We start from the raw sequence: 20,479 nt of genomic DNA, 5'->3' as shown, positions 1-20,479 counted from the left end.
CTCGAAAGGATCACCCCATTAACTTCCTCAAGCCGAGAACAACATCTAGTGGTTATAACTACAACTTGCGGGCCAGCGACAAAAATAGAAATATTGTTTCCGCTGATAGGAGTTGTTGCCGGACCCAGCGTTCAGGTTCCTTTATTTCATTCGCTAGTAAATATGTGAATATGTAAATAATTATTTATGATATTTTTATTGTCTCCATAGTAGTAGAAGTGTTAATTATTTGTTGATTGTTAACTTATAGCCCTTAATTCAGTTAATTCTGCAATGTGACAAATAAACGGTATATTATTATTATCATCAGAGCTTTGTATTTAGAAACACATTTGAAATGAACCTTAAAAAAGTAGGTAACAATAGCTACCGAATCAGCTGCCACCGACCTTCTCCCGACTACAATCTCGCCTTTATGTCTAGTCCCAGTCCTCGTCTTGTTACTTTAGTTATTTCGTGACTAGTCCCTCTCCCCGATGAAGCGGACTATTGTTTCCAGTAAGGGAGGCCTACCTCGTTACTGGACTCATTTTCTTTGGAAAATCGACAAATGATGCTACTTTCTGTGAGTCATACATATCGACGATAACTAAGCATGACCTCAGTAACGCATGGCTTAGATAAACATTTGATGTTTGCAATGAAATCCAAAGAAAATTTCCAACACACAATGAGAAAGGGGAGGTGTAGACAACAAACAATGGAAGTGGGCATATTCAAATAATTCGGTACTGATTGATTTCTGCAACATGTAAGCATTCTTTCCTTGTACACAAAACCATGATATGTCTGTGCTGGATTATTAACCAGAGACGCTGGTTCACTTATTTGCTCGAAGAATTTAAAGGTAGTGTAAATTTGAAGCTTTATTATATCTGATAGCCGGGATTCGTTAAATCTTTGTTAGCAGCTCTCCATGTTCTTATCGATTTAAATTATCATACCCCAACAATAACTCCTAATCAACTCGAGATTGATGAAGCGTTGGCGGATTCCAATACACTTATTTGAAATTCACATTCTATTCTTTGCAGCTCTTATCCACTTTTTTTAGGTACGTACAAATATATCAATGATATGATAAGATAAACTCAACTCTTAAATCTACCATGATATTATTAAATTACAACACTTAGGAAAAACACTGACATTGCAATACATGCATTACAATATAAACAATACAATTGCTCTATAACAGTTACAGAAGATAACATAATGGGGAGCAAAGGCTCCCAATTGTATCAAGCCAAATGTAGCGATATTCATTACCGTTATATCTATTCAATTCAATGCTTATTCGTGTGATTTAATCCTAATTTATTCAATTCAATTTTTATGTTGAAGTAGTTCCGTGTGTAAATCCATTTAATTCAATCCGTATTTATTCAATTTAATGTTTGCATCCACTCAATGAAATTCTTATATCCATTTTGTTCAGTCCGCATTTAGACAATTTAGCTTGTATATTTATTCAATTCAATCTCTCTATTCATTCACTTTAATTTCTATGTCAATTCAGTCTTACATTGGTCATTTAATTTTGGGGTTTGGGTCTAGTTTGTGCAGCGTATCGCCGAGCGATTAGAATATCCGCGCTTCGAAACTGCCATCTAGGGGATAGAGTTGAGTTGTCAGAGTTGGAGACCTTCTCTTTTTCGCCATGGAGGACCGCAAGAAGCTCAAAGTTGCGGCTGATCAAATGTGTAGAATAATGTCGACAATTACAAAGAAATTAAAAAAAGAAAATCAGGCAGAAATAAATTTCCGAAAGGGATGACAAAAGGTTACTAATTTCTTTTCCAGACCTCATTTATTTCTTTAGCTATTACCCTCTTTTTTCTTTTTGGTGGTATACGTGTACATCTACCTACTTAAAAACATTATAAAGTCGTCTTATCATCGGGTTGTCATGTTTTTTTTTTCTGAATTTTGGCGTTTTATTATTATAGGTCAAACCAAGGGTTCTACCTGAGACCATGACTCTGATTCTTGTTCTTGCTCTGTTGAGACACCATGTTTGAGTCCCGAAACATACAATTTTTAAAGGTTGGTAGGTGTAGAAAACAAAATGAATGATTTAAAACTTAGCAGAGAATCGAAGGCGGATGCAAAAAGGTTTTTAGAAGCTACCAGGAAGAAATGGAAGATGACTGGGAAGGTATTTCAGTCGGTGTGCAATCTCCTGTTACTACATTGAGTGAGAATAACAAGGAGCGTAAAGTGTAAAGTCAAATAGATATTTTATGACGACTTTCTTTTTTGAATTTTGAGTCAATGTAAACTTTAATATTTGTGAGGTAGTCCTCTCGTTTTATGCACAAATAAATGTAGTGATGACACAAATGCCATGCAAAATACCCTCTTGTCAAGGGTAAAACTGTTCTCTTTTGGTTTTCAAGTGAAGCAATCCCTACTTTGAGAGTTTAAAACGGCATTCTGAATAACTTTTCCTACTCTGTGGAGAACAGAGATTCGGCCCGCAGAGTAGAATTCGTTGGAGTTAGTGAAAGAGCAGTGATCAACTTTTTCTGAAAGGGTTTTCCATATCCAAGTTCGATGTATATTTTCGAGTATTCTGTAAGAAAAAACCAGAAAAATTGCATTAACGTTGGATCTGTTCCGGCGGCTAACATTCCGTGCACGATATCACCATGCCCAGGGTAAACCAACGTTACCTACAACAAAACCACCGAGAAAAACCGACATTAGGGATATAAGCGAACCGTAAGATGGTCGAAAGAGTCCTTTTTTAGTTGTTACAGCTAAATTAGCATTCATACACTTGTTTTTGGATGGTGGAGGTAATACAGCCATATTTGTCACAAAATAGCTTCTACAAAGTGAAACTAGGGTCTTTGTAGCACTGACGTTTGAGCGTAAACGAAAGTGTCGACATTCACCTCTGTTAGCCTTTTTAAAGGAAAAGTGATTTAATAGTCTCTTGATTTTCTTGGTATGAAATAATTTATCTTTGTCGTTTACTCCACGGTATGCAAATCCTGAGAACGTAATTCTTGATAATTATCATGAATTATCTCTACCGAGGTCTGATAACGATAACACAGACAAGGGGTTTGATCATTCGTGATATCATGCCAAATACCGAATTCAAAAACTTCTCTCAGAGTTTGCAAAAGTTTGGGAACACTACGTGGGCGAGGATTTTGGAAACCAGGCCGACTTTGAACTCGACATGATAAATGCAAATTAAGTCGCTGCCGATATTGCATTTAACCTGTCAACCTTGCATCCTATTGTACATTGATTGAATTCTCTCGACCAATCGGACTTCTTAATACCACAACAGACAGAGGCTTGTATTGGGGCCAAGGAATTTTTTAAATGTATATATTGTGGTTCAATTTTGTCCTCGGTTCAAATTTTACTAGTCTTCCTAGTAAAGGATAAAATTAAACCACAACATATATATACTACGTAAATAACACACTAGACTATTGCATAAAAGATATTTGACAATTACACTAAAAAATCGGTCTAGTAATTAGGAATGAATTACTGACATGAATGAGATAAAGAAACAATCAAAATTGTCAATGGCGTGGGTGGGAGGGAAACTAAAACTTTCCTAGAAGCTAGAAATAACTTGTTGCCTGCTTGCTTGCTAATAACATGTGCAAAGATACCTAAGCAGTATCATACTAAAGTAATTTTGCAATTAAAACAATTTAGTGTGGTGAATAGCCATTGGTTCTATTGAAGTCTATGACTCGTAACCTGCCAGTATCCAGTCATGACCTCTCAGTTATTGATGTTCAGATTTGAATTAATAGAGATTAACATTCACTTCATAGTAAGTCTAATGTATCATAATTATTCTTAGCCAGACACACTAAATGAGATACATTTAAAAGCAGCATAGATTTCAGGAGCAGCAGACTATAAGAGAGTGAAATATTGTGTGTGTTGTATCAGCAAAAGTATAGTTGGAAGGAACAGAGTGAATCTCTTGTTAGTTAAATGACTAGCTTCACTGAAGGTATGAATTGCTTTTTTAGATATTTCTGTAGATGGTAATTAATAATCAGGAGTGTGAAATACTGCATGTGTTAATTCTATCAGCAAAAGTATAGTTGGAAGGAACAGAGTGAATCTCTTTTTAGTAAAATGACTAGCCTCACTGAAGGTATAAATTGTATTTTTAGTTATTTCTGTAGATATTTAATCATAATCAGGAGTGTGAAATACTGTGTTTGTTGTATCAGGGAAAGTATAGTTGGAAGGAACAGAGTGTATCTCTTGTTGGCAAAATTATTAGCCTTGCTGAACATGTGAATAATTTCTGTACAGGTTCAATAATTAGCCAGGTAGCAGTCTGCAAGAATTTTTCCCTCTTAAGTGCCTTCAATCAGTGCAGTTCCAGCTGTTCTTTTCCTGTTGAATGGGTTTTTCCCATGGTTAACTTTATTCTCAATTGCATGCTCTTGTCAAAGACAAGTATAACTTAAGCAAGATGCTTTAAAGATAAGGGTTTTTATTTTATATATGCACATTATGTTTTTTGGCGGCTTAATTATCTTTGACTTTGAAGAAAGCATGAAATGAAAATGAAAAGGCATATAATTTTAGGTTTAATTTGCTTATTGGGAAACATTTTTAACTGTCAACTTGTCTGGCTTTCTTGATGGATCCCGCTTACATGTTCATTCAGCACTAGGTACCTTGCCCATTCTGATGAAACTCAAGAGAGTTAAATGTCAAATGCAAAGATTCAGGACCTTGACCAGCAAGAAATAGATAGAGGGCTCATAATGCGTGAGATGACAAAATGCTTCCTTGAGAGACATGAAGCTCAAATCTTTACTGAAAACTATTGTCAATGTCCTCATTATTACTTAGAAGGAGTGCTTGACTTAATTATAAGAGAAGCAGGCGAGGGGAGTTTGCAAATAGTAGTCCAATGTAAGACCCTGAAGATTCTTGAGTGTCTGTGGGAAGAATACAGTTCCAGTCATCTAAATGAAGTAGCCGAGGAACATCTCTAGACAAACATGATGTAGAATTGATAGAATTGGAGACAGCCATTTTTAAAGAACATTTTATGGCTTGCAAATTCTCTCTTACAGGTATGGCATGTTCGAGGTTAAAAGTACATAAACTGCCTATTAGCCTTTATTGTCTGATACAATAATACTCAGTCCAATATGTAATATCTTAGGGTTTTTATAGGGTCTGATATTTTTCTCAGGATTAAATTTCTAAATGTAGCACTGTTAAAGTCTTTTTCAAAGCATGAAGTATATCCACATCCCAATTTCCACTTAGTTACCTTAAGTTCAAAGGAATAATGATAGGAGGTTTTTATCACTGATATAACTCAAACCCAATGGAATGTATTATAATCTATCAATATTTTTGCTCATGTGTGGTTGGCTCAAGGGTGTCTTGTGATCTGATATGCCTTAACTGGAACTGGAGAATATCTGGTGTTATAACCAACCCATTAATTTTACACAAATCTATTGACTACTTTACAGCATATGTTGCACACTCACCAGACATTTATGTTACAATAACCCTTATCTATATCAATATCTGTCCAACAATTATTTCTGTCTAAATTTGACATGGAAAAATTAGCTGCAATGTTTGGAAAAACTCAACCACAACCAACATCAGAACCAATGTACTGTCCACCCCCTGAAATGGGTTCTCCACAAGTGCAAAGAAAACCCTTGCCTCCTCAGAGACCTGCATTTTCTTTACTTAAGCCACTTTGAGGAAGGTTCAGCTACACTGGCAGCCCAACACCAGTGCCAGGCCAAGAAGTTGCTTCATTAGGGGCAGTTAGGCAATCTCCTAGAGTGACCAGGACTGGATTTCCCCCTAAGTTAAGTGATCCTCCTGCTATATGGTTAAGAAAGGGAAAACCATTAGCACCACCCAAACCACTTCCACCACCTTCTCTGATACAGCACACTACCGAACCCACCATGAGGTACCCATTTTTGCCCTGTGAAGGTAGTGTACATTGTGTGAACATACCTACAGTATTATTGCATTATGTGTCTTTTATTGTCTCAGATCACCCAATCTTTTAAGTCAGTTGCAACCATCCTAACCTCACCTTTCTCAGAGGAGGTATGAATCATACTGTCATTGCAAGGATGTTTATTGATTTAGACAGGTCATCACTACTGACTTAGCTTTTATCATGCTGTGGGTGAGGGTGGCAACAACCAATGGAATTATGCTGAACTTTATAATCTTATTTCATTGGTATTTTATATTAACCATTTAACTTCCAACCTCTCATTAGTTTTTCTCGTTACTGTCTTCTTACAATTCCTATAATGTTTGGAGAATTTGATATTGGATTAACTAATAATCCACTAATTGTGTATTTCCAGAAAATATCCATACCCCCACCACGGAGGGAATTTCATATAGGACCCCCCCACCCCTTCGGATTTTCCATTTTGGGGTAGCAGTGCTAGCCCCCCCACCCCTCTGGAATTTCCAAAGAATTTTCTACCACCCCCTATACCCCCTGGAAATATATTTTTTTCTCGTAGCAAACAACAAACAAGAGGGACGTGTGATTTTGTCGCGTGTATATTCGAGAGATGGCGTACACGCGCAAGGTAAACGTCGCTAACTAGCTTAAACTTAATGTTTGCTTTATTTTTAAATACAATACTTATCCTTAAACATTTAACACAGTATTCTCAATACACGAAAGGAGAAAAAAACTGTACAAGTCGCGACAAAACACTTTTGAACTGTTAAGTTTGTACAATGTACTGAGAAAATTGCGTGCACTTGAAAAGGAAACATTCGAAATCACATTGAGCAACGTAAATTTGTACAAAATTGTGTCGTAAATAAGAGAGCAAAATAGAAAACCGAGTCAGCGGTAAGTTATTTTGAACTCATCTTTCCAAATTCCAGCCTCTAATGTAAAATTTCTTCACACAAGCATTGATTCTTGTTAACAGCGGGTCGATAATTTCGTCCGATTGTGCATAAACAAACCTTGGCTAGTTACCAGTCCCACGCGCATATATACAAAGCCCTGGATCCTAATGTTTCTCAATGTTACTATCAACTGTTTTCTACTACGGTACGACTGTACTTATCATTCATTGTAACATCGCAAGCAAGTAAGCCATAAAGAAATCGTCAAGTCTCCTACACATTATGATGCAACGGAATTAAGCTCAGTGCAGATCAAAATTAATAGATGGCTGGAGTCAATAAGGGGTAGTGAATGGTAAATTTATGCGAAACTTTGCGAGACGGCGAGACCAGCGTTTTTTTTTTTTTTTTTTGCGAGACCGAGACAGTTATTTGTAAATTTTACGAACGCGAAACGTGTTATGACCGAGGAAAATCCCTAGGTAACCACTCCTGTTGGTTGTAATCTTTGGAGACTGGTAACGAGTAATGGCGGCTCCGTTCGAAAAACAAAGTGATTCTCTTCTTTATTTGATGTTATTTATGTTCCAAAGCGCTACAAGGATAAAAGAAAACTTTCTTTTGCTGCAAAACTGTTAGAAGCATCGTAATTTAACAACTTAAACTTCAGAACGTCCCACTAAAGTAGGTAAAAGGCGCCAACTGACATACGAAGAAAGTCGATCGACTTCCTACCCTCTGGACGAAAATTTCGCCTCTTACCCCCCATCCCCTCTGGAATTTCCTGGGACTTTGACCCCCCCACCCCTCTGGAATTTCCAATTCCCTCCGTGGTGGGGGTATGGATATTTTCTGGAAACACACATTTATGTTTTTCCTTATTCTCATTACTTGTCTGCTTGGAACTGTATCGATATTGTAAGGAGAAATTCTGTTTTTGTCACTCATGGGAGTTAAAGGGTTAAAATGTTGTTAGGTTCTTAAGGTTTACATCAGGAGATTATTAATAAAAATAAAATTTTGTAGATAACTCTGTTACTAATATTGTAGTAAATGATTTCATTTTGTTTAGACCAAGAAGAAGAAGAAGAAGGTGAAGGTTACTTGGATATAGTTCCAGGCAGAAATCCTGAAGATGTCAATGACAAGCAATCCACCCCGTCAAAGTCTGTATGGTAAGAGGAACCTTCACTTGCTAAAATAACTGTACGTCTGCATTTTTTAAACAGACTATTCAATTGCATCCAGAACTCGATGTGTGCACTTCTAGTGTATTAAGTATTCTCATTTTTGTAACATAGCCAAAGATCTTGCGATGTCTACTGTTCAAGCCCTTTTTTCTTTTCAAAGAGGCATCAAAATTATTTTCACGTCAAATTTGCAGTAAACTGCTGGGGTGTCATCCTTTGTTTTCAAGGTGTCAGACCAGCTATAACTGAAAATGGCACCTCGCTTTGATAGGAATCCTTTTGTTGTTGCTTCTTACTTCCTGAAATTATCACTTGACATTCGCTCGGTAATATAAAAGAAAAAAACAACGCGAGTAATACATATATATCCAAATTCTTTCGTCACATAAAAAGTTGTAGGACCTGATAGCATCTTAGGGACGGACCAGCAGACTTTTGATTTTGCAGTGGGGAGGGGGGTGTTGGGGTGTTAGCCCCCCCCCCCCCCCTTGCATCAAAAATCTGATGGTTCGTTCTTAAGGCACCTTTTATATTATTCCAAAATGGGTTTCGTTCCGGAACGAAATGAATTTCATACCGCGTTTACATGCAAGATAATTTCTTGTTTCTATGCTTGCTTCGCTCCTCAAGAGGATTCATACAGATATGAGTGTCGTACCAAGTTTACGTTATACAGGTACAAAAGGTCGTCCAGAATAAGTGTTTCGTTCTGGAATGAAAACCTCAATAAATTCATTCAGAAATGACTCGTTTCGAATAATTCTACTCTGGTATCATATGGCAACTGGGATGAACTCGTTCTTGAACAAAACTCATTCCGATATCATGTAAAAGGCCCCTAAGAGTTTTTATTCCTAGAGCATCACGCTTTGCTCTCCTTCAAGAATATTATAAATTTCAATAGTATTGAAGCAACAACCCGCTTTCAACTGCTGCGCTGCTACTGAAACAACGATTAGTTACCACAAAAGTAACATATTGTAATATTGTCAATTCAACATAAACAAAAATCTTCATACAGGGTAAATATTCATATGTGTTGGTATCGATTATTGCGTGACTAGCTTCTGATATAATGGGAAAGGGGAAAACACAACGTAAAACCTGGGCTCCCGGCAAAAAGTAATACCCAAGCGTAATATAATAACCGAAACAGCTTATTGGTCTTATAAAATTATAAATAAACAAAGTAAGAGTGTTATCAGACATAGTTTATTGCTACACTGGTTTGCAGATTTAATGAATGTAACCGAAGAAGTTACAATTCATAGACCCAACGTTTCGACACTCCTGTCTAGTGCCTTCATCAGGGGTGATCTAAACGCTGCAACAAGAGGTCCTTTTATATGATCACTAATTAGCGGCCTTTTTTCTGACGAGGTGTAAATAAGCGTCAGGAAGCAGACCGCCATCGTCACGATTTAAAGGAGCGTGGGCGGAGTTAATGTGCCAAGCCTCCAAACAAAGGCGCTGGTGGTAACGCCGATTAGTGGTGATAATTTTAGAATTATCCCACCCAATTGTATGGTTGGTTAGGCAAGTATGCTCCGATAAAGCTGAATTTTCCTTTTTGCAAAGAAAAACCGCTTTTTGGTGCTCTTTTAACCGTGTACCAAACTGGCGTTTGGTCTGTCCGATGTATTCGTTGTCACAGTCATTGCAAGGAATAGAATAAATGGCGTCGGTTCGTTGTTCTTTCGTGACAGTATCCTTAGGTTTGGCGAAAATATGCCCCAAAGTCTGAAAAGGTTTTTGAGCAACTTTAACGTTGTGGCTATTCAAAATTCTCTTGATGGGTTCAGTAACACCCTGTATGTAAGGAATAACAGCAAAACCAGTCGCTGGTTCCCTTTCATCAAGAGCGTTACTATTTGTAACTGGTTTTTGGCAGTTACAGAGAAAAGTTTTTGTATAGCCATTTGCCTTTAGGACATTGGAAACATATTTCCTCTCCTCAGCCTTCGAATCGAGTGATGATGGTAGACAGTCAGCCCTCCTAAGTAAAGTTTTGGCTACAGACTTCTTATGGCAAATAGGATGGTGAGAATCGAAAGCGAGGTATTGTCGGTGTGGGTGGGTTTACGGTAGACACTTTTCTCTAAATTACCCTGAACCCCCTGGACACGTTTAAATCAAGAAAGGGCAAATGTCTCTCCTTTTCACGTTCAAGGGTGAATTGGATCGACGGCTCTACTGAATTCAAATGTGACAAGAGGCGCTCCGCTTCATTTCCGGATACCGCAGAAATAACATCATCGACATATCGTTTCCAGAAAAAGGGTTTAACCGGTGAAGTGGCTAAGGCCCTTTGTTCCACGTCCTCCATCACCATGTTAGCAATGACAGCAGAAACAGGCGAACCCATCGCTGTACCAAAAACTTGTTGATAGTATGTGCCGTTATATGTAAATTGCGTGGTTTTGAGGCAAAAAGACAGCAGATGAATAATATCCTCCACAGGCAAAGAAGTTCTTTGTCCTAGGGAAGCATCTTCTCTGAGTCTTTCCTCCGCAACCTTAACGGCAAGATCAACTGGGATTTTGGTGAAGAGCGAAACAACGTCGAAAGATACTAATTCGTCACAAGCGTCAAGAGTTTTATCTCTTGTGAAATCCGTAAATTCGCAGGAATTTTTGACAGTGTAATCAGTATTCCCAACAACAGGCGACAAAATTATCGCAAGATAGCCAGAAATTGCATAAGTCGGAGAATTAACAAAAGGGACAATGGGTCTCAAAGGAATTCCCGGTTTATGAATTTTTTAGGTAAGCCATAAAAACGTGGACATAAGCCGTCACTACTGTATAACATTTTGTACGTAGAGTCACTAATTCTGCCAGCTTTTTTCAAATCAAGCAACATTTTGTTTAACTTTCTTTGAGTTTTACTGGTAGGATCAGAGTTTAAGACAGCATACGTACTCTTGTCATTAAGCAGAGACAAAGCTTTGTCGTGATATTGCTGTTTGTCCATAACCACAACACAATTACCCTTGTCAGCAGATAATACGAGCCTGTCCGGATCCTTTTTTAGAGTTATAAGCGCATTGAAAACATCCTTTTGAATGTTTTTGGGAGGAGGTTTAGCACGCCTGAGTATGCTACTTACTTCTGCTCTTACTAAATGCCTACGATCGTCGTCGAGTTGAGAGATACTCTCCTCAACAGCGGCGACAATTTCGGCAGTCGGTATTTTGCGAGGAGCAATAGCAAACTTTAGACCCTTCTCTAAACCACTCCGTTCCAGCGCGAATATCAGAGTCCGCATTGCTAAGTATCGCTGTCATTTGTATTTCAATCACCGTTGCAAAGAAAACCATGTGCTTCCATCGAGTTTGAGATTTCGGCCTCCTTTACGGAGTGCTAAAGGATACAAGCTCATGGTCCGTACTGGTTTTTTCTTTTCTTAAGCTACGAATAGATGAATGTCACAGTTCCATACTGCAGTTGCGTACGTTATTCTCTCGTTCACTCAGTGAACTCTCTGCTTTGATTAACAACTCCGAAACTTCCTGGGTCGAGGAGTTTTGCAATTCGAAAGAACTGCAGACGTTTACCAAACAGAGAGAGAAACACGATAGAAAACTCCGTCACTTGCTCAGTAAGAGGTCTCCTGTTAATTCAGGCTCATCTCTGAAAGATAAATGGGTCATGAACCTTTCCACCAAGGAATTATCCGCGCTTAGATTTTTTTACAAATTGGTGTGATTTATGCCTCGACACCATGTATATTTCATAGACGTTAGCAAGTAAATTTTGCTGGACTTTGAGTTTGTCTCACGATAGAACAACACAAATATACAAGGAAATTTTTACAGTAACTTTATAACCATCATTTTGCCTTTTAAAAGCTAAGGATTATGCCGTAAGAAATATTGGTGGTCAAGTAAATTCGTTTCATGAGGTCACACAACTCGGGTAATATTCAGGGTGAAAATTTGCATATTTGAGCGGTCGAACGAAAAAACTCATTTCTCAAAAACTAAAATATATTTTCACAAAAAAGCTACACCACATTTATTAGGACATATTGGGCTACAAAATATGAAAGTAGGAGAGAAGACGAATTTAGGCGACTTGCCGCTGTTTGTCTGATGCATGTTGACATTAGCTCCTAAGAAACATTTCGAGACCAAAGCTTCATTCAAAGAATTGTTAAGAGCGCTTGTCTGTAAAAATCTGACAAATTCTAAATTTCCCGGCAAGGGTGAAAAATTCGATTTCTTTCTTATTTTAATATTAGATAGGCTAGACTATAACTAAAATCTTTTTATTTCAGAGAAAAATACAAATAACAAAATTCCGTTAAAATCGTCATTTTTAGCAACAAATTATTGTACAAGTTTGAGGGCTTCGCATAAATGCAATATCGGCAGGGAAAAAAAGAGGAGAAACTTACCGAATTGGCTCTGCTTTACGGCAAGGCGAAGTGAAGACTCTTCCACACAGCGACTACACTATGTAATGTTTCGCGCCAGTCTTCACATTCGATGACGTCATGCCCCCAGCAGATCGCTGTTCCATTTGCGGTTTGTATTTTTGGTGGTTTCGGTGAGATGCCTTGGCGGCCGTTACCACCAAAAATACAAGGATGTCGTATAGATCAGCAAATACAAAGATGGCTTAAGGATCAGCTGCAGGATAGCATAGCTAATAAAGGAATGGCATGGCCTTCACGTCACGCCACGACGTTTCGCCACAACATCGAAATATTTCAAGTAATACTAAGCAATTTAATGTTCAGATAGAGCGTCTGATGTTTTGCAAAGCTATTCGACCTAACGCTACACTATATGTGTCTACGCTGTACCATTCTACATACGCTGAGCCATTTCACGCAACGCTACATCATTTGTGTGTACGCTGTACCATTCGACATTATGCTAAGCCACTTCACGTAACGCTACGCTGTTTGTATGTACGCTGTACCATTCGACATTACGCTAAGCCATTTCACGCAACGCTACACTGTTTGTAGGTACGCTGTACCATTCGACATTACGCTGAGCCATTTCACGCAACGCTACACTGTTTTTATGTACGCTGTACCATTCGACATTACGCTAAGCCATTTCCCGCAGCGCTACACCATATGTGTGTTCGCTGTACCATTCTAAATTGGGCTGAGCCATTTGACGCAACGCTACACCATTTGTGCGTACGCTGTGCTACTCGACATTACCCTGAGCCGTTTAACGCAACGCTACACCGTTTGAGTACTGTATTGCAAATGAGTGCTAAGCTATTCGTAATTGAGCTAGTCCATTTCCCAATCTCATGTTCCAACTCAACATGGGCCACTATACTAGACCGTTTCTCATTTGGCTAAACTATTCATGTTTAGGGTGTTCTGTTTCACGAAGGAAAACTAGACTGTCTATAATTTGGCCATGCCATTCCTTTATTAGCTATGCTATCCTGCAGCTGATCCTTACACCATATTTGCATTTGCTGATCTATTTGACATCCTTGTATTTTTGGTGGTGACGGCCGCCCATAAACATTCCAGTCGCAAGTCACACACATATTTTAATGTTTCAACCCATATGAGGCCGAAAAATGTACATGGGTTCACATTTCCAAATGCTCTAACCTCATTCGCCGTAGAAGAAAGATCCAAAGACCATTTTATTGTGGTTATCTTGTCGCTTGTCGTATTTATAACGTCCGATGAAACTGCCTGTCAATCTGCGAACTGTCACCAACCTTCGTTGTAAAAAGTTTGACATCTTTCTGCACTGTGGCATCTTATCCAGCGGTTCAGTTGACTGTGAGTGTTGTTCAGTTTGTGGTGCAGTAGATCTGATCGATGCTTTTAAAAGTGGCACTACACACATGTTGCAGTCAACGTAGTATTGTATACGGAGAGTCGTCACGCAATGCAAATCATACAATGGAAATTTGTTTTTCTAGGGGGTAGGGGAAGGGGAAAGTAAAAAGACTTTACTCTGCTGCTCAGCTTTTTTGTCGTTGTGAACATCGAAATCTCTTACATGTAAGTCGCGGAGATCGGGCCTTTGCTATTACTCGCTGAAAAGCTAAATTTAGTATCTGCTAAAAATAGTAAGCCTAGGTAAACAAAACCTGGTTTATGTTAATTACACTATGCCTATTGTTCGCTTAGAGGCGGGGCTTCGGACTTTGTTTTTCACAAATACACTAACTCAGGGCCTGTTTACATGGAGTTGGGGGACCCTAGGTAGGCGAAGTAACCCGCCTGTCCATATAAATTCTTATTTTATTTTGATCACGTTTACATGATAGGTGGGAGTAACCCGCCTAGGCGGGTTGCCCGGTCTGCTAGGTAGGGTAACCCGGTCAGCCGGGGTGACAGTTTGCCATTTAAACGTGTAAAGGTGGGGTAACCCGCTTAGCCGGGGTCGCGTTCATGGCAAAAAGCTCAAAAGCGAAACATGTATGTTCTAAAACTTTGTACATTTCCTAGCCGTCTCATGGCAGAAATCACCAGAAACCGCAACGGACACACAAGCAGTGTAAAATATTCACATTTCGGAATATTTAGCGTTGTAAATCGACCATATTTGGTTTCCCAAACTATTCCGTATAACATATTAAGTCAATGGTTCCTCGCGAAACCAAACACCGCGTAACACAACGCGTGACGCATTCATGAATAAATACATGTGTCCGAGAATTAATCCTTCGTCTTTTTCGAGATGTAAGCTTGGGACGCCTCTGCTCAAACTCCTTATTGCAGGCGCAACAACAACCTCAAGAAACCTCACCCCAGCACCCCGGGGTTGTAAGATTGCATGTAAACGCGTTTTATTTTTCGACCATGGCTAAGCGGGTTACCTCACCTACCTGGGGTCCCCCACCTCTACGTAAACAGGCCCTTACACGGTCAACTTTGTTACATAAAAAATGGAAGGTTGTTGTTCGTTCAAGTCGCTTATTGGTGGAGTTTGTTGTTACAACACTAGAGATCGAAAGCGTGAAACGGAAATTGTCCCTTTACTTTCATGCACCAAGAATATCGCAAGTCATAAGTCGGCTTTCTAATTTACCGGTCCTGAAGATGAGATCGACCTTATTTTGTGCCGAGCGCACATATGTCGGCCCCCCTATAATTTAAGGTTTTAAACGGTAGCTGGGTCTGTTAACAGTGGTTAATAGTACCACTCCCTTTTGCAAGCCCCACCCATTGGCCACGGAACATAGCACCCCTGCCTCACATAAGCCACACATCCTCACCACTGCGTTTTGTAGCATGGTGCTGTAAAAATGTACAATAGGTTCTCTTTCATGCTATTAGGGTATTCCTTGCAATTTTAGTGGAAAGAAAAACACCCCTAATAAGTACGAAAAGCACAGAGAGCCAAAAATTTCCTGCAATAAATAAATAAATATATTTTACTGTTTATCACTAGACAAAGATGACGCTATTACAAAAATGTTAACAGAATGAAATGTTTTGTAGTTCCAAGAGTTCAATTCTGATAGTGCTTAATTGTATGGAGTTTTGCCCTTCACCTACCCCATAAAGTTCCTTTGTCGCGTGACAACCCAAGTACTCTAAGGGCGTATATGTTTGTAGTCAACTCAGTTTAGCATTGAATTAGACTGTCAGATGTAATCTTTTAGTGCATTGCAAACTGAGCAATACTCGTAGTCAACTGAACCGTTAAATAAGATGCCACAGTGAAGAAAAATATCGAACGTTCGACAACAAGATAGTGTTCGACAGGGTTGGTGGTTTCATCGGACGTTATCACTTATACAGACCTAAATACGACGAACGACAAGAGAATTACACTAAAATGGTCTCTGGATCGGTCTTCTGCGGCAAATGAGGATAGCGCATTTGGAAATATGTTTCTATGTACATTTTTCGGCCTAATATGAGTTGAAACATATTAAAATATTTGTGACTCGCGACTGGAATGTTGACCGCAAAAGGTCAAATAACTGCATTTTAACGGACTTCGAAAAGCTTTTGTATCGCCCTCAATCATTTGCCCAAACAAATTTGTACTGTTATATTGAGAACAACTTTTCGAAATTCAACCACCAAAAGCTTAATCCATTTGAAGGTTTAGCTCATGGTGAAAAGTAATTTTATTCACGAAGTATTTTTACTGAAGAGAAATTCATGCTTTCGAAATTAAATTATTTTAAGCGCAGAGGAGCGCAATGTTTACAAAAATCATTTTGTGAGGTCTTATGAGATCGAAAGAGAAGATTTGAGTGTTTAAAAGACGAGATTCGTTTTTGCACGCGAAGCCCTCAAACTCGTGTAATAATTTGCTGCTAAAAATGACGATTTTAACGGAATTTCGATATTTGTGTTTTCTCTGAAATAAAAAGATATTTTGCCAAAAGAAGTATCCAGTGATTTAAGTTATAGCCTAGCCTATCTAACATTAAAATGAGAAAGAAATCGAATTTTCCACCCTTGCCGCGATATGTCTAATTTTTTACAGACAAGCGCTCTTAATTTGCTGATGAGAAATTTAAAACGAACCGATTACTTGCGTTTACTAGTATACTAAGCATGCTAAAATCAACGGCCAGAACATTGCTTATGTTTTTGATGAAAATTCTGAAAATGTTTAATTTTAGCTTTAAAATCTGCTGTTGAAAGATACCTTTAGGACATATCGACAATCAAAAATATTATTCAGTTCACCGTTCGAAAAACAAAGTGAAGAATATACGAACTTCTTGGGTTTCCGTGTTGTTAGTAGATCTGCGCCTAAACAGAACCTGACTTCTGACCCGTGATTTATTTAAGTGTGATGAAGTAACTACCGCTGGAAGCCAAATCAAAAATCCGAAAACTCATCAAGTGATACCTAATTTAAGGAACTGTTGCAGGGTCCGTGTCATTTGGATCTTTGAAAGCGAAGTAGTACACAGCAAACGATGGAGGTAGGAATATTCGATGTTAACAGTAGATGATGTTTTCTACCATTTCTAGATAGACTCTGTTAGACGGAAGTGTCGAAGTCTCGTCTGATTGATTTTTTTGTTAAGATATGAAAATCTTTTGGATGTAGGTACCACTGGTTTGTACCATATTGATTTACACCCTAAGCTTAAGGCTTAAGCTTAGGGTGTTAATCAATACCTGTTAGTCTCGAATGTTTTAATCGGAACCATTTCCGTACCCTTTCCATGGAGAAATTACTAGTGAATGTTGCTACAATCTCACTCGGGCTTTGTTAATTCTTTGTTTGCCTCTCCGTGTTGCTAGCACATCTGTGCCAGAACAGAACTCGACTACTGACCCGTGATTAGTTCAAGTATGACGAAGTGACGGTCGAAGCCTAATCACTAATTCGAACAGTGGTGGCTTGATACCTAAGTAAAGGAATTGTTGCAGGGCCCGGGTCATTTGGATTTTGCTTAGATAATGCTTTAGAAACCGACCTGTGTAACAAAACAAGCAGAAAGGCGGTCAAGTTAGATTTCGACTTCTCTCGTTCGCATGTGCGAGGATTGGTGTTTCCTACGACTTCTTGAACGTTCAGCGACATTCAGAGTAATTTAACGTCAATTAAGGAATTAGTTGTTGCCAAAAGTTTATAATCTCTTATTCCTTTTTACTGTGCGTAAATCGAGTTATGGATGCGGGAAGTTTGGAGAGCACGAGAGAAGCTTCTTGAGAAACAGTTCTTTTACAACATAGTGAACAAAACTTGTGCTTGAAGAAAGTCAGAGTTTTATAACTTTTTCATCGGTTTTAGCAGGTAATCGTGATTTATCCGAAAACTATGACTAAACGACTAAGGAAAAACGATTAAGAACTATTTCGAGACCAAAGATATATTCAAAGAATCGTAAAGTGCTGATGAGGAGTTTAAACCAACGAATTCCTAGCATGTACTAGACCGCGTAGTCTATTAGGCATGCAAGAATTAACGGCTAGAACATTGCGTAGGTTTTTTAACGAAAATTCTGAAATTATGTAATTTTAGATTTAAAATCCAATGCTTTTACTCAAAGAATTGTAAATTTGCTGATAAGAAGCTTAAAACGAACGAATTCCTTGCTTGTACCAGACCGCGTAAATTATTAAGCATGTCAGGGTTCACGGCCAGAATATTGCGTAGGTTGAGGATGAGGATCCTGAAATTGTTTAATTTTAGATTTAAAATTTGTTGTTGAACGATACGTATAGGACATCGACAATTAAAAAAAACGTGCACCGTTGGAAAAGCGAAGCGAAAGATATGCGAATTTCTTGCGTGTGCGAGACCCGCGTGGTTGGTTCACCAAAGTTTACCATAATTTACGAGCAGAAAAGTGCGAATTTCTGATAATTGTACGATTTAAACCAAAATCTTTTATTGAACAACACTTTTGGGATATGTTAACACTTAAAATATAATATTTACCAATGAGGCTTTACCACAATCTGAAGTCAGCTTTCGTTAACTCTTTTGCCTTTCCGTGTTGCTAGTAGATCTGTGCCTGAACACAGAACCCGATTCGTGATTAACTCAAGCGTGACGAAGTGGCGACCGAAACCTAATCACTAATCACTCATGGCCTCATGGCTTGATAGGCCATAGATTGAATTTTTAAAGAACAAGAAATTTTAAATTTCAAGACAATTTAAAGATTCAACATACATACAAAGTACTAAAATGCGAAAGTTACACACCACAAAATTGATAAATAGGCCTGAAATGAAATTCTATCTTGTTATTGATTATACGTTGCCCAGGACGTGACTTAAATCTACCCAGGCAGAGATCCAAAATGACAATTCTTGCTTTAGGCGGTACTCGACTAAATAAACCTACATTTTTTAGCTCTTTATACAAGATGATTGATCAAGAAAGGTGAAAAATGTGAAAAACTTTCGAGATTTTCGAAGGAATGGAAAATTTCACCTTTAGAGAGATGCATGTAGGCGAAAATGGGAAAAAAAATGGGAATCAATGGGAAAATCGTAGCGTTTCTTTCTTCAGTCGTTTATTACTTTGAAGATTTGTTTAATTCAGGAAATAGGGCTCTCGTACAGAACAAAACATTCATTAGCCTATAATTTGATCGTCTATTATCATTATCGCACAGTTTACAATAAGGAAACTGTAACAGGAGAGGAGACTTTAAAGTCACATGTCGCGTGCTTGTTGACTTACAAGTTCCTGAGTGTAACAACTTCGGCTTTTCCATACCGCGGATGACGGGAAACTCTGCTCCCCTTATTCGATAGGAAATATCAATAGCCCCATAAATTCATTAACTGCGCCACGTTTCCAGAAAATAAGACTGGAAAATGTTTTTTCCACTTTCCACCATCAAGAAATTTCACATATAGAAATAGCATTTGTAGCGTGACTGCGTGACCTTTCATGAGAAGTAAACGGGAGATATTTGACCCAAAAATTGTCAAATATTTGGATGAATCGAAAAGTCTAAAAACACAGTCGTATATTTGCCTCTTTTGATTGACAAGCCGTCAATCAAATTGACTGATACTTGCGGTGGACATTAACTAAGGATGCAAAAATATGTGTGCAAACTCTCAGAGTAATTAGTTAAATATCATCGCAGTGAGAGCTTCGTACATTTTACCTATTTTGAAGCGGTTTCCCTAGTGAAAGCCAAGAAAAACCGGGGGAGTGGTCTATCTCCCCCTGGAAAAAACCAAAACAGAAACCAGTTCGTATTTCATTTGCCTTTCTGTGTTGCTAGTAGATCTGTGCCTGAACAGAGCTCGACTACTGACTCGTGATTAATCAACTATGACGAAAGTGACGGCCTAAGCCGAACTTACTTATTCGAAAGTTCATTTCTTGTTACCTAATTTAAGGAATTGTTCCAGGGCCCGGGTCATTTGGGTCTGACTTTGATAATGCTTTAGGAACCGAACTGTGTAACAAACAAGCAGAAAGGCGGTCATGTTAGATTTCGACTTCTCTCGTTCGTATGTGCGAGGATTGGTTCTTCCTAAGACCTCTCGAACGTTAGGCAACATTCAGAGTTATTCAAAGTCAATTAAAGAATTGGTTCTCGCTAAGAGTATATCATCTATTATTCTCATTTAGTGCGCGTAAATCGGGTTATGGTGCACGCAGGTAGTTTGGCCAGAGCATTGCGTCGGTTTTTTTATGATAATTCTAAAATTGTTCACGAGTGGTTGATTCACGAAGGTTTACTGCAGTTTACGAGCAGAAAATTGCGAATTTCTAAAAATTGTACGATTTGAACCAAAATCTTGTATTGAACATCGCTTTTGAGTCATGTATACACTTGTCTCCCTACGTCGCAAAGCCTCACTTGAAGTCAGAAAGATCAGTTTGTTCATTTTCAGCCATAATGCGCACAGCGTGTGGGATGAACTCAAAAGCTAATTTCGTCGCTTGAAAGAACTACATCCTCATTATTTTTCGTAATAAGTATTGTTGAGCATATTTAGCTCCCAAAGGTATATATTAA

The 20,479-nt window shown here is 38.4% G+C and overlaps 1 protein-coding gene across 1 annotated transcript in view; it reads left to right on the top strand.

Moving 5' to 3' along the window:
• LOC149050826 (uncharacterized) overlaps nt 1-20,479 on the top strand; it is a 41,183-nt gene that overhangs the window by 1,303 nt on the left and 19,401 nt on the right. The window contains exon 3 of the mRNA XM_089193324.1: nt 7,949-8,046. Within this exon, the coding sequence (XP_089049450.1) occupies nt 7,949-8,046 (98 nt within the window). The remainder of the gene's footprint in view (nt 1-7,948; nt 8,047-20,479) is intronic.

The sequence above is a fragment of the Pocillopora damicornis genome, chromosome 2 (genome assembly GCF_964200805.1).
Source record: "Pocillopora damicornis chromosome 2, jaPocDami1.2, whole genome shotgun sequence".
NCBI lineage: Eukaryota > Metazoa > Cnidaria > Anthozoa > Scleractinia > Pocilloporidae > Pocillopora > Pocillopora damicornis.
Note: the sequence above shows the minus strand (reverse complement) of the source record. Positions and strands in the feature narration are given on the sequence as shown.